The sequence below is a fragment of the Hylobates moloch genome, unplaced genomic scaffold (assembly GCF_009828535.3).
Source record: "Hylobates moloch isolate HMO894 unplaced genomic scaffold, HMol_V3 SCAFFOLD_1, whole genome shotgun sequence".
Classification (NCBI taxonomy): domain Eukaryota; kingdom Metazoa; phylum Chordata; class Mammalia; order Primates; family Hylobatidae; genus Hylobates; species Hylobates moloch.
Genome location: NW_026652276.1, coordinates 73,856,124 through 73,870,239, shown reverse-complemented (window position 1 = coordinate 73,870,239; position 14,116 = coordinate 73,856,124). Strand labels below are relative to the sequence as shown.

The following is a 14,116-nucleotide window of genomic DNA, read 5'->3' as shown; positions in this document are numbered from 1 at the left end:
AAAGAGGCTTCACAAAGCCTTTGAGTAGCTTGCCCTTCAGCATTCTGTCATGTGAGGATGCTGCAAGAAGACCCTCACAAGACCAAATGCCAATGCCTTGATCTTGGACTAACAGCCTCCAGAACTCTGAGGAATAAATTTCTGTTCTTTATAAGTTAGTCTGTGATATTCTGTTACAGCAGTACAAAGTGGACTAAGTGTCTTTTCATGTACTATGTCCTTACCACTTGTGTTTATTCCTGCTGTAGCATGTAATGTAATTGTTTTGGTTACCCAGGAGATGCTAAGTTCCCTGAGAATGGCGAGCTTGTCCATTGCATCTTCATGTCCAGCCCAGTACCTGATGCATGGTAGGCACTCAGTTAATACTTGAAACAATGTGTGAATGAGAAGCGTGCAGTAATAGCACAAATAGATTAAGGCCTAGGCAAATGGGTTGAGAAGTAGTAAGGAAGGGACTGATGGGGATCTTGGAAGGTGAGAGCAAGTTGGGTGGGTGGCAGAATAGTTAATTATCACTCTAATGAGTGCAAGGTTTTATTCTCTGTTATTTGCTCATCTTATTTCTCTCATTCTACTTTCTCTTAATTGGGATTTTAGAATTATTAATGATTTGTTTGTACTTGAAATATCACTGTCAACATATAAATACTCCAAAGGCAGCTATATCCTGTGCTAGCTATTAGTTTCAAGTTAATTAGAATTATTGAATAATTTGAGGGTGGCAATGTATTGTTGACACTATTAATGTTGTTTATAAATATAGAGCAAATTTGGGTTTTTTAAAACTATTCTCATTCTTGCTTTTATTATTTTTGACACGTAATTTTACATATTTTTGGGGTACAGTGTGATAGTTCAGTACACGTATATAATGCATAAAGATGAAACTAGGGTAATTAGCACATCTGTCACCTCAGATGTGTATTATTTATTTGTGTTGGGAGCATTCAAAACCCACTCTTCCAACTATTTGAAAATACACAATAAATTGTTGTTAGTTATAGGTACCTGACAGTGCTGTAGAGCACCAGGACCGTTCTTCCTTTCTAGCTATATTTTGTGTCCACTAACTAGCTTCTGGCTAACCCCCTCCCCTTACCCTGCCCATCCCCTAGTAACCACTATTCTACACTCTACTTCTATGAGATCAACTTTTTTAGCTTCTACATATGAGTGAGAACCTGAGGTACTTGTCTTTCGGTGCCTGGCGTATTTCACTTAAAAGTAATGTCCTCCAAACTCATTCATATTGCTACAAATGGCAGGATTTCATTCCTTTATATGACTGAATAGTATTTCATTGTGTATACATACCATTTTAAAAATATATTCATCTGTTGATTCCATATCTTGGCTGTTGTGAATTGTGCTACAATAAACATGGGAATGCAGATATCTCCTTGAGATATTGATTTTCTCTCCTTTGGATATATACCCAGTAGTTGAGTTGCTGGATCATATGGTAGTTCTATTTTTAGTTTGCCAGTGTGTTTTTTGAAATAAGACCTGTTAAAACTACATAAACTTGGCTTTTTATTATCCAGATAAGACTTGTTCATTGCAGAAAAATTATAGCTATGACAATATGTAATTTAATAATATATGAACATAAGAAAAAAATAAAAATCCCCTGAAATAATTATTACTCAGAGATTACTACTAAGCAATTTTGGGTAAATATATTGCCAGGCATTTTTAGTGTGTGTGTCTAAATATATATCTACTTTAAACGTTAAGTACACTGTATACCTTCTTGTAACCGGATCTTAACTTAAAATATGAATGTGCCTGTTAACATTTCCGTAGCTCATCTGGTTTTAGCACAGCGGTAGTGAGCAGTTGCATGCACCCTTGACAGTATGCCACATGACATACAAGCTGGGCCATGTTTCTGCTCTTTCTCCAGAGCTGCAGAGGTCACCTAGACACAGGAAGATACAACCTGGAAAAATGGGGGAGTTAATACTACAACTCTCACAATGGGGGGTGGGAGTTGGTGGATAAATGCCGCAGCATCCCTGTCCCGTGTTGAGACAGTTACTAGATCCATGCTATGTGGTTCTGCAGGGGCTCCCCATGCAGTTGCCTGCAGCAGTAACCAGCTCATTCCTGAAAATTGTATTGGTTTTTCTCCTTTGTCTATCTTACTTTCTCCAAAGCAGCTTACATCCGGGTCTTTATCTCAGTGACTCTTTCTAGAGAATCCCAAATTAAGAAATCATCAACCCTGTATTAGTGAATGATCCGATTTATCTTAATTTTTGTTATAAAAAGAATTATAATGGATATCTATGTATAAATGCCTTTACATATGGGTCTAGTTAATTATTTTTAAATAATAAATGCTAAGTCAAGGATATGTTTTTAATTTTTATTGTAAATAGAATTATAATAGATAGGTATCAATACCTTTATATATGGGTCTAGTTAATTTTTTACAATAAATGCTTGGTCAAAGATATGTACATTTTAAAGACTTTTGATATATGTTACCAAATTACCCTTTAGAAAGGTTATTCCAGTTTGCAGAGTATTGGTTTTCCTATAAGTATATAAGTGACCTTTGGGTATGAACCTTTTTCAATATTTGTCAGACTCTCAGATAAAAAATTCTGTCTAGTTTAATCTGTAATTTTTACATGTGCTTTTGGTCACATATTTTTGTTTGATGTGTTGCCTGTTTGTATCTTCTTCCCATTTCTCATTGGATATTTAAATGTTTTAATCACTTTTTATGAGCTCTTTACATGTTAGAAATAGTAATCCTTTGTCTGTTATCAATCATATCTCTAAAATGTTTTTTGACTAATTTTGTGCTTCTTACTAGCCACTGTCACTGGCTTCATTCTCATATTCTACATTGGCCTGCACATCTCTCTCCCTGTGTGTTGACATTCTCACCCTCCCTCTAGGTCTTTCTACCTCTTTTTCATTCATCTTTTCTTTTCTATACCTGGTCTCTTTCTCCCTAATTCCTGTTCTAAACATGGAATTGATTGGTCTCTTTTACTTTGCAGTGATTCTTGCTGGGTGTAGAGGAGAGTCCACATCAGAACAAATGGGAGAGGTAGTCTTTGAAGCGCCATATCCCCAGACTCTTGAGAATCACAGCGTTCTTACTCTGAGCTGTAGTGTGCATAGTGTGCCACGGTGACTGTAGATGTGTGTGGAGAACCTCAGCTGAAGAGAGGCAGAAGTTGAGAACTATTGGCTGAAACGCTTAAGAAGCCATGGAAATGCCACTCACATTTTCCATCTGCTTGTTTCTATGCTAGAACCCTCTTGGAAATCCTGTGACCTGAGTGCCCATCTCCAGAAAACTCTTTCTACCTATATATACTTCACGGATCTGAAAGTTACTTACTAAATTGATTGCAGAATGTGGTAAAGGCACATGCTAGACCAGGTCTAGAGGACTAGCATCCTTTTTAAAGCCTGATCAATGTGAAAGACTCTTTACGTAAAGCCATGGGGTCAAGTCCAAATTACATTTCCACATCAGGAGAGCTTTCAAGGCTAATGCAGATGCCACAGGCATCTAGGGAGGGGTTACTGCTGTGCTTGGTAGATTTATAGTCACACATCTACTGTCCCAGGAAAGGAGGAAAGGGCACCTCTTGCATTCTGGGAGTGCTCTCGGCTGCTCACCACTAATCAGGAGTTTCTTCAGGCTGAGAGACTTCTGGCTTCATTCTTTTCATCCCAAACACAATTTATTTATATCTTTGTAAACTCACAAAATGTGAAATATTTCTTTGTATTCTGAGTTATTTTATAATGTGTATTCAATTAAAATTGTAGATTATCATCTCAAATTGATTTGATTTACATTCATTTAAATTAATAAGTTTCTTAAAAGAATCTTCAATATTTAGATAACAAATTATTAATATAGATATTGAACATTTAAAATTACACATGAAAAGAGAAATAAGCAAAGATGTTGAGAGGCAATCACAGATCACACTTGCTATGACTGAGCTTCAGAATTAGGTCTCAGCTTCTCAAAACCAGGGTGGAAAGGTATTAATAACAATGGGGAAACGTAATTATCACTTGGCACAAAGAAACATTAACAGAAAGGAAGCATTTAAAGCTAAGCATTAACAGAAAGAAAGTATTTCCTCCTGCCTTGGACTAAATTTTGAAGCAAAAATGTCCCATGGAACTTACACATTGGACTTAGGGTGAACGTTTCCAGTATAAACTCATGGAAGCATTTTTCTTATGTTTGTTTCTTAGAGTAAATCCTCAATGTAAGCAAAAGGCATAAGGTTTAAATATAACTCAGTGAGTGTTTTCTCAGAGTAGTTTTAGTGAAAGTAGTGTCAGAGTAGTTTAAGAATCTAGGTTTTTGGTATTTTTTAAACATAATCCAACTACATAGAGAACCAATGTCTGTTAGACTATGTTCCTTGACTCCTGGTTGCATCAGCTGGGCTTTGTGAAAGCTAGGTAAGAGTTTTCACGGAAATAGCGAAATATGAAATTTGCCTCAAGATGCTGATTTCGAGTAAATACCCACACACCTTTTTACATCTTTGATGAGGCAACAAAATGTTTTTAATATGTTTTGTGATTCTTGTTCTTTTGTTAAATCAAAATAGTTATTAATTCAAAGACACTACTGCTTATTCAGCTGCAGATACCTACTGATTCTTGGAGGGAAAAAAGCATATATATGTATGTATGTGATTTATGTTTCTATTTAACCATTGACCACTTGTCTGGTTAATCAGATATCCTTTTCTCTGGTCCTTGCTGCAAAATCGCTATCTCTTTAGGCTTGCACTAACATGATAATTGCAGATGGTAAAGTATCAGACCTTATCTGTTTTTCTGACTTCTATTCACAATGAAACCTCTGTAGTGCAGCCAATAAAAGAAGATACTGGATGAAAGAGCAGATTTACTGACACTTAAAGATGCTTCTTTACCCTTCTCTTAAAAAAAAAAAAAATCATAGAATAAATTGCACTCGATTCTTAATGTGTATGGTCAAAATGTCGATGAAGGCTTGACCTGCACCAGCACTTCTGGCTCCTATCCTGGTGCCAGGATCAGGTTTGCTCAGGGTAAGAACAGCCACAGATGCCGCCCAAGGGAATCTTATTGATGGATATGCTTGCTGCTGAGTTATGTCTCAATTGATGCGTCTGGGAGAAGAGGCGCATAATCTAATGAAAAATCCCATTATACATTGTGGCTTAGATTGAGAGAGTTAGAGGTAATTTTTCATCCACTGTGATATGGCCTGTCTTAGTCTTATTCAGACATTTTATAAGTCTTCTTAAATTGAAATTAGTTGACGTGTAATTTAATAGCTAGTAAGCACCATTTATGAGGAGTCCTCTTATGATGCTATGTTAGTCGGCTCAGACTGCTGTAGCAAAATACCGCATACTAGATGACTTGAGCAACAGAAATTTCTCATCGTTCTGGAGGCTGGAAGTTCCAGATAAGGTCTGATAAGGATTGGCGTCTAGTGAGGGCACTCTTCCTAGTATGCAGAGAGCAACCTTCTCACTGCGGTCTTCACATGGTCTTCCCTCTTAGCACGCGCGGGGAGAGGGAGAAATCTCTCTCTTCGTCTTCCTCTCCTTGTAACACCACCAATCCTATTGGTTTAAGACTCTAACCTTATGACCTCATTTTGTGTTAATTACCTTCCAAAGGCCTTATCTTCAAATACAGTCATGTTAGTGATTAGGGAAGAGAAATAATAAATAAGTAAATACATAAATAAATAAATGCAATTTCTGTTAACCAAGGCAAAAAAAAAAAGGAAGGAAGGAAGCGTAAGGGATCTTGTCAGTGAGATAACCATTGAGTTATTTAATAGTAAGAAGAACTGGTTACCCATCTGGACCTGTGGATTGTTCTATAGATTACAGGATTTGGAGGTCCTTTCTAAACCTAAAATTAAGTGTTTCTCGGTAATAGCGCATTTGGGGGAATCTATTCCAAATGCCTATGACGTTTTTCTTTCATTACTCATTCTTCGTCACCCAGAGTACCCAGCGGAAGGCACAGTGGAAGAGCCCGGCTGGCCTAGGTTTGATTTCCACTTTCTCTACTTATCAGCTGCGTAGCCTTTAATTAATTACTGTTCCTCTCTGAGACTGTTTGTCTACAAAATAATTGATACTTACCTTGATGCATGTATTAATATTAGAATACAGGCTATGCTACTGTATATAAAAGTAAAGCAAAACACACTAGCTTAGATATGAGAGAAATGATAGGAATTTATTTATCTCATACATACAATCCGGAGGGAAGCAGATCAGGGCTGGTGGGAGACTTCTGATACCAGACTCCATAGAAACTTCCATTTCAGGGCCAGTGGTGACTGCTTCAGTTTTCATTATCTCCCTTCAATAGGAATGGAGAAAGGGTGAGAGGAACTCATTCACACTGACCTTTTAGGGGCACCATCCCCAAGTGGCACACACAAACTTTGCTTCCACCAGAGCTTCCACGAGAATTGTACCAGCCAAGGAGGCTGGATGAGAAGCATATCTTTAGCTATTGCTTTACTAGCAGTGGTTCTTCTGCTTCAAATGATTCTCGCAAAGATTAGAAATAATTCATTAATTCATTTATCTATATTGAATTGTGAAATATCTTAACAAAGTATTTAGCAAGGTGCCTCATACATGGTAAATACCAAAAAGATGGAATCAGCCTTCTTGCTTTTCCCTAGTACCTTACTGCTTGCAAAGTGTGGTCCATGGCCTAACAGCATGAGCATCAACTGGGAGCTTTAGAAATGCAGAATTTCATCCCCAAGCCCAGACCTCAGCCTGCATTTTAACAGTTGGTGAAGCTCTGAGCTGGCGTGTTCTTTTGTAAATCTTTAATGGCGTCTGCTGGCCTCTGCTGGTGATGTTATCTTGATTGCTTAAAATGTTGTCAGAATTAAATGAGATGACACGTATAAAATACTTTAAATCTGTGAAATGTTTTATAACATGATTTAAGTGTACATGTGTGAGAAGGAATAATGTGAATCATAGGTTATTGGAACAACATTTATTTTCTGAGACAGGGTCTCACTCTGTTGCCCAGGCTGGAATGCCTAGCACAATCATGGCTTATTGCAGCCTTGGCCCCCACCAGACTCAAGCAATCCTCCTACCTCAGCCTCCTGAGTAGCTGGGACTATAGGCACATGCCACCATGCCCAGCTAATTTTCATATTATTTGTAGAGGTGAGGTCCCACTGTGTTGCCCAGGCTGGTCTTGAGCTCCTGGGCTCAAGCGGTTCTCCTACCTCATCCTCCCAAAGTGTTGGAATTGCAGGTGTGAGCCACCATGACTGACCCAAAATTTGATTTCAGATTTTCCAACCTTGATAACCTTCCTTGATGCTGTAACGTCATGTGAAAAAGGCATTCTGTTTCTGGAAAATGTGCTTGAATTGCCATGCAACCTCCTAGGTACAGAGCTTTTATTATTAGTTAGGGAGATGCTAGGCCTAACTTTCTAAATTGAGGGTTTTTAGTGTATTTTTAATCACCATTCCTCTATGATGTCTAAATATTTCATCTTTTTAAGTTCTTAATTACATTACTGTCCTATAATTTGTGTGATAGAATATATGGATTTTGACATCAAATGAATGTGGAAATGATTCTAAAAAGCTGGAAAATTTTTATCAGTGGAGGCAGGAGAATCATTTGAACGCAGGAGGCAGAGGTTGCCGTGAGCTGAGATCATGCCACTATACTCCAGCCTGGTGACAGAGTGAGACTCCGTCTCAAAAAAAAAAAAAAAAAAAGAAGGAGAAGTTATGCCCAAATTATAAACAGCCAATCCAGATTCATACACCAGTGTTGAGCTATAAGAAATCAGGAGAATCAACTCATGGACTTCGGTTTTCTTATCTATAAATTGGGAAAGATATTTGTTCTACTGTCTCACAGTGTTCGGGGGGTATAACTTAAGATCCTAGAAAAATGTATTGTGCATATGGAAGGTGATATTAATACCTGATGTTGTCAGAGTGAGGGGTATATGTGAACATGCATTCTGTGTGAAAGAATATATTCTTAAATGATTGGCCAGAAAACTTGTGAGCTGAACTTGGGCCCTGGTAGCTTCATCAGATTCATGGTATCCAGGTCTGTGCCCCTGCCTCCGATGCACAGGAGCCCGAAAAGAGGCAGACACTTATCTGCTGTTTCTGCAGTTCAGTCAGGCATCGGGCACGCAATGAAAGCAGATCTAGGGGATGCACATCTGATGTACACAGAGAAAAGCCTGGGTTTTAGAAGACTAATCAGCCAAGAAGCTCACAAAGGAAGGAAAGTTCTGAACGACGGATTTTTCTGCATCATTTAGAGTTATACCTTGCCCTCCTGCCTGTCACTGGAAGGGATGGGCACAGTGGCAGAGATAACTGCTGCATCCTTAGGGGCAAGCACACACATGCCCAATGGCCTTGGGACTGATAAATTTAGATGAACATGAGGCCTTGCATTTCCATTCTGTATTCCTTTTCATTAGCATTCAGTAGATGAGTGCTGAACTGTGAACCTGGAAGTCTATGGTGAGAGGATAAACATGCATATGACTTAACTTTCCTTCAAGGACTTTCAATTGAGGAGATATTCAACTTTATCAGAGAGAACGGCAGTAACTAACATTTGTACTTTAAAATAGATGTTGCTGTGTTGTACCCACATTTTTAAAAACCTGCATATATATGGGTATTTAAAAGTAAATTGATCTTATCATGTTTATATTACATAGGAACAAAAGACCAAAAATGGGCTATACATCAAAATGTTAATGATGATGAAAATTTAAATTATTTTTATTTTTTATTCTTTATTTTTTACATCTTCCTCAATGGACACATATTGCTGACTTAACTATAAAAACACAGTAAGCCTCCCAAGTAGTTTTATGCACACTATCTCATTTGATCTTCACAATCACTCTGTGAGGTCAATAATGAACACTGATGTTATAGATGAGAGAAATGGAGGAGACAGACAGACAACTCAGACACTGAGGAAGTTAAGTGCAGTGAGATTACATGATACAGACAGCATTGAACAGGGAGCAAAAGGCAAAATCAGGAGCCGAGTTAAGATCTCGGAAAGAAAGTGAATAGTGCTTGAATGAAAGGGAAATGTAAAGATTCTGGAACATAGTTAGGTTTAGGGCAGTGCATGGCTTTGTACAGAAATCTGGCTCCCTACCTTGAGATCGGGTTTCGTTTGATCAGACTCAGAGACAGGGTGCACAGTGGTTATGTTTGGGTTTGGGACCAGAGAGTCTCAGTTTGATTTTCGACTTTGGCACTGCCTAGCTGTTGAACCTAGGTAGTTATTCACAGACTCAGGGCCTCCATTTACCTATCTATAAATTAAGAAAAATACTAGTAGCTACTATAAGGATTAAATGAGTTAATATGTGTAGGAGCCTTTAAAAGTATATAGGACATAAGGAGGACTCAGCAGACATTAGCCACCTGAAGCTAATTGTCCTCATTCCTATGATACAGGGCTGATGAAGATGTTGGCAGATTAATCATAAGAAACATATAGATGTATATCAAATGCATATAGATGTATATCAGAAAGTGCTGACAGCTGCGGATAAGGGATGCAAAAGAATTATAACATTAATACTTCTTTTGAAATTATTTTGAAACTATGAGAAAGTTTGTGCTGGTCTTATTGGATAATTCGGCTGTCTGTTTGAATTCATACCAACCCCTCCCTGATTATTACAAATGTTTAGAATCTGTGTGTACACTTAAATTTTCCTAATTATACTGTGTCATAAGGCAAGTAATTGCCCTCAAATTAAGAATGATTGTTTTGGCCAGGCGCGGTGGCTTCCGCCTGTAATCCCAGCACTTTGGGAGGCCGAGGCGGGTGGATCACGAGGTCAGGAGATCGAGACCATCCTGGCTAACACGGTGAAACCCTGTCTCTACTAAAAATACAAAAAATTAGCTGGGCTTGGTGGCGGGTGCCTGTAGTCCCAGCTACTCGGGAGGCTGAGGCAGCAGAATGGCGTGAACCCGGGAGGTGGAGGTTGCAGTGAGCCGAGACTGCGCCACTGCACTCCAGCCTGGGCGACAGAGCAAGACTCTGTCTCAAAAAAAATAAAAGAATGATTGTTTTGTCATAAAAAGACCTGGATCACAGGTCAGGGAGTTGGCATGTGCTGTGAGGGTTAGTCTTAAGTGTCCTTCTTAAGAAGTATACCTGCATGTCACTGAACCCTGGTCAAGGCATGAATATTGTCACTTGGTAAACATTGAGTCTGAGGAGTTTCAGGGCAGTTTATACTAACTGTCGTCGATGTTTATAGATAAGAGTGAGATGGAGGATTTATATCTGGTTTCTGTGAGACCCCTGCAGGGCCCTGCTGTTGAGGCTGGTTATGTAGCAGGAATATGTCTAAGTGACCAGCAAAATAGAAAAAAACACCAGCCGGAACTGCATCCCAAAAGCAGCCCAAAATACTACCAAGAGAGAATATATTGTATGATACTAGTTGCTTTAATATCCTATGCCTAGCTGTTTTAAAGTTCTTCAATTCTCACACAGGTAAATTATTGAAATCCAAAAATATTAGGGCAAGAGCCTATTGTAAACCTTTTTTATCCTCTTATCCATGTTCTAAACTATGTAAAATATTTTTTTGTCATTTTTTTCAGACCCCCTGGTTGTGGAATACGAGGCATTGCTGGTACAACTACCCCTATCAGGTAAGGAGGCATTATTGTCTGGGGTTTTTAAAGTATCTACCTTCGGTCAATTTCATGGTCTCAGGCAGGCCCCAACAGGTTGGGCAACCACCTTCGTTTTTGGCCCCACTCCCGCTGATCAGTGCTGGACATAATCTAGTGAGGATAGTAATTTGTGCATTATTCTTAATGAAGTTCGGAATCAAGGCCCAGTTGCCCTAGCAGATGGAGTCAGCTTGGAAAGTACATTTACAAGGGAATAGGATCAGTTACTTCAACAGGTGGAAAATTCCTGCTCCTAACAGCTGATCTGCTTCTAATCACTGAGGTAAGTCTGGAGTCATGTTGACATAGTGCAGACCTGCCTCAACAGCAAGTGGGAAAGATCAAGTGTGAGGCTGGAGCAGGTACACTGAGTTCAGTTCACTTTGTGACTTAGAAGCAGCCTCCAAATATGTAAATCAAGCACCATTTCCTTGAGTGCAGAAAAATGGGCTTGTACTATGACATATGGAAGGATTATTTCTGCAACTAAAGACAGCGTCATTGAAAGTGAGATTAAAATCATATCCCAGAAAGGAAGCATTTTAGATCTCTGCCCACTGGCATACCTTTGCATCTTCCCATGAATTCAGTGATATAAGCATGTGTTGTTGGGATCCCTAGATCCGTTTAAAAAGCTGGACTTGTCCGAAAGTTTCTAGCTGGGAAATTTCTATAACTCCATGTTCAGTTGGGATATATTATGTAAGAGAAGCAAATGAAGCTAGGTATTTTGTGACAAAATGAGGAGACATATTATACATTATAATAAGCAACTTCAGGTTTTTTGTTTGGGGTTTCTTTGGGTTGTCTCTTGAGGTGTTTGGTCTTTGGGGTGTGCACAGGCCTATGGGGAGCAGGCTTGCCCTGTGTCTTCTTTGTTACACCTAGTGTCACGGCAGAGGGTGGGGACTGGCACTGGATACTCCTTGAGCTAGTTCAACATTAAGCACACATAGAAATGGAATTCCAGTTGGCATTTTCATCCCTTACGAGTGGTTTATTCACATTAGAAAACACTATAAATAAGCAATAGAACATGGCAAGAGAGCTGAGCATTCAGAGGATATTTGATAGAGACTAAAGCAGTGTTGACACCAATAGCTTATTTTACACAATTGTAATTCTCAGGCCCAACTGCTGTTTGCCGTACTTGGAACATTGTCACATAAGGCTCTTTGTGTCCTGTAATGGTATAGTGAGTAGCAAAATCCATGTATGTCTACATTTCTGTTTATAAAAGAACATACAAGTGCCAAATGAAATGTAATACCTACTCTTGTTTCTAACTATAATTTAGTCCAGAATAACTTTCATGTTCATGGCTGAAGCTGAGAAATTGCTTGTTTCTGAGAAAATGAGTTGCTAGAGCTATGGTCTATAGTGTAGCTGCAGAGGGTTTCACAGCACTGCAGGTTCAACATGAAAGTTTGAGGGTCTGGGAGATAGTAATGTTTTTAAAAAGAGGAAACACCACGAGTATGGAAGGCAAGATGCTATCTGTGGGGACTCAGATCAAGATTGTCTTCTGTATGATTCAGCATATAGCCCCCAAAATGTAGGACAAATTCATGGTTTCTCATGGGAACGGTGCATCTTTGAAAATGCTGTATAGTAATAAAGAATATTAACTGATTTCTTTGTGCGTGGGTGGGGGGGAACTAAACAGCATACAATTATTATGTATGCAATTATAGTACTTTGTGTGTAAGCATGCCTATGTAAATATATAGATTCCTGTTCCAAGTCAGTCTCTAGGCTTAAGGGCACTTTTGAAGACCGAGCATGCTTATGAGACATATTTATTGTATCTTTAGCGTATATGTTAAATAGATAATTGAACAGACATTGAGGTGAAAAAGTAGTGGTCTACTTCAATTTTAATAAGGATACACTTATTTTATGTAAGTACATATATTATTTGTTACATATTAAATAATTTCATATACATGTGTATATTCTAAGTTTAAAATAATAGGAAGTTGCATTCAGTTGAACCTTTTAAAGCTTGGTATAAGAAGCACAAGTTGGACATGAGACACCCTAGTTGGTGGTCATGGGGCCTCACTAGCTATGAGACCTAGGCTTAGCCTCTTAACCTGAATTAACTGACAGTAATTTCCTGTCAACTATACAATCTAGGTCTAGAATTATAGTACTAATTTTTATGAGAATCAAAGAAATTAACATGTGAGTGAGCATTGTCAACTGCAAAGCACTCCTCGGACATAGTAATTATTATAATGGGATGAACTCTGTGGTTTCCAGATGCTGTCTGACTTGCCCTTATAATTCCTCTGGGGCCTTTCCCCAGGTGGTGATGTGGAAGTAAGAGAATATCATTAAAACTAAAATTTACCCTTGGCTCAAAGGGTCCTGAGCCAGGGCTCGATTTTCTAAACTTCATTGCAGCCATCCGTCTGCCCTGAATATCCATTCTTCATCGTTAATGCCTTCAGGTTTTACAAGGACAGTTCAATGGGAAGTGTATTCTATCCAGGGAGATGCTGAATTGATGCTTAGGTCTCAGTTCAGGCTGCTACAAGAGAATACCCTAAGAGCTCATGTCCCTTTTTATAAGGGCACTAACCCTGTTCATGAGGGCTCCACTCTGATGATCTAATTACCTCCCAAAGGCCCTGCCTCCAAATACCATCACATTGGGATTAGGCTTCATCATATGAATGTTAGGGGGACACAAACTTTCAGTCCACGCTGTGCTCATTGTCATTTAGACTTCAGGATTGCTGGTTCTAGTATCCTGTCCCATTATGTATTTTGTTGTCAAAGATCTATGCAGGACAACTTTTCCGTGATTCCCATGCATAGAGTGGGTGAGTGCCAACTTCTCCTGATAGTCATTCATTATGCTGCTATTGGTGTACAAAACACTTATATTTCAATTGTATTTACCATATATGGTATTGTCTTGTGTATGGGGTATGGACTTGTTTGTGTGATGAGTTTCAAATGTTTTTCATTTATTTTAATAAAGCAAGACATTTCATTACAACTCAATATAACAATTAAAAACAACTCATCAAAAATGTGTTTTGAAAACTCTCTTGTTTTTAGTGGGATTATGTACAAAATAAATATTCCTGACTTCCACTACCTCTCTGAGCCTCCCCCCGACCCTGAGCCTCTGAGGCAGTTAAAGCAGGTATCACTCCCATTTTACAAATCAGTAAACTAAGACCCAAGTTTTAAACCTGCTAAGCTGTAGAGCTGAGATGTGATCTGATATCCTGGCTGAGTGCCTAGTCTGGTATCTCCTGGCAGCCTTCCTGTCCCTCTGATCTTTTAGTAAATATTTTTGAATAATTCTTTTTGATATTTGAAATGTACTGAACATTT

General features: G+C 38.6%; 1 protein-coding gene across 2 annotated transcripts in view; it reads left to right on the top strand.

Moving 5' to 3' along the window:
• The window catches only part of CERS6 (ceramide synthase 6), a 325,638-nt gene that overhangs the window by 232,037 nt on the left and 79,485 nt on the right, over positions 1-14,116 (top strand). For both annotated transcript variants that reach the window (XM_032755472.2, XM_032755471.2), the window contains exon 5: positions 10,688-10,738. In XM_032755472.2, coding sequence (XP_032611363.1) covers positions 10,688-10,738 — 51 coding nt within the window. The remainder of the gene's footprint in view (positions 1-10,687; positions 10,739-14,116) is intronic.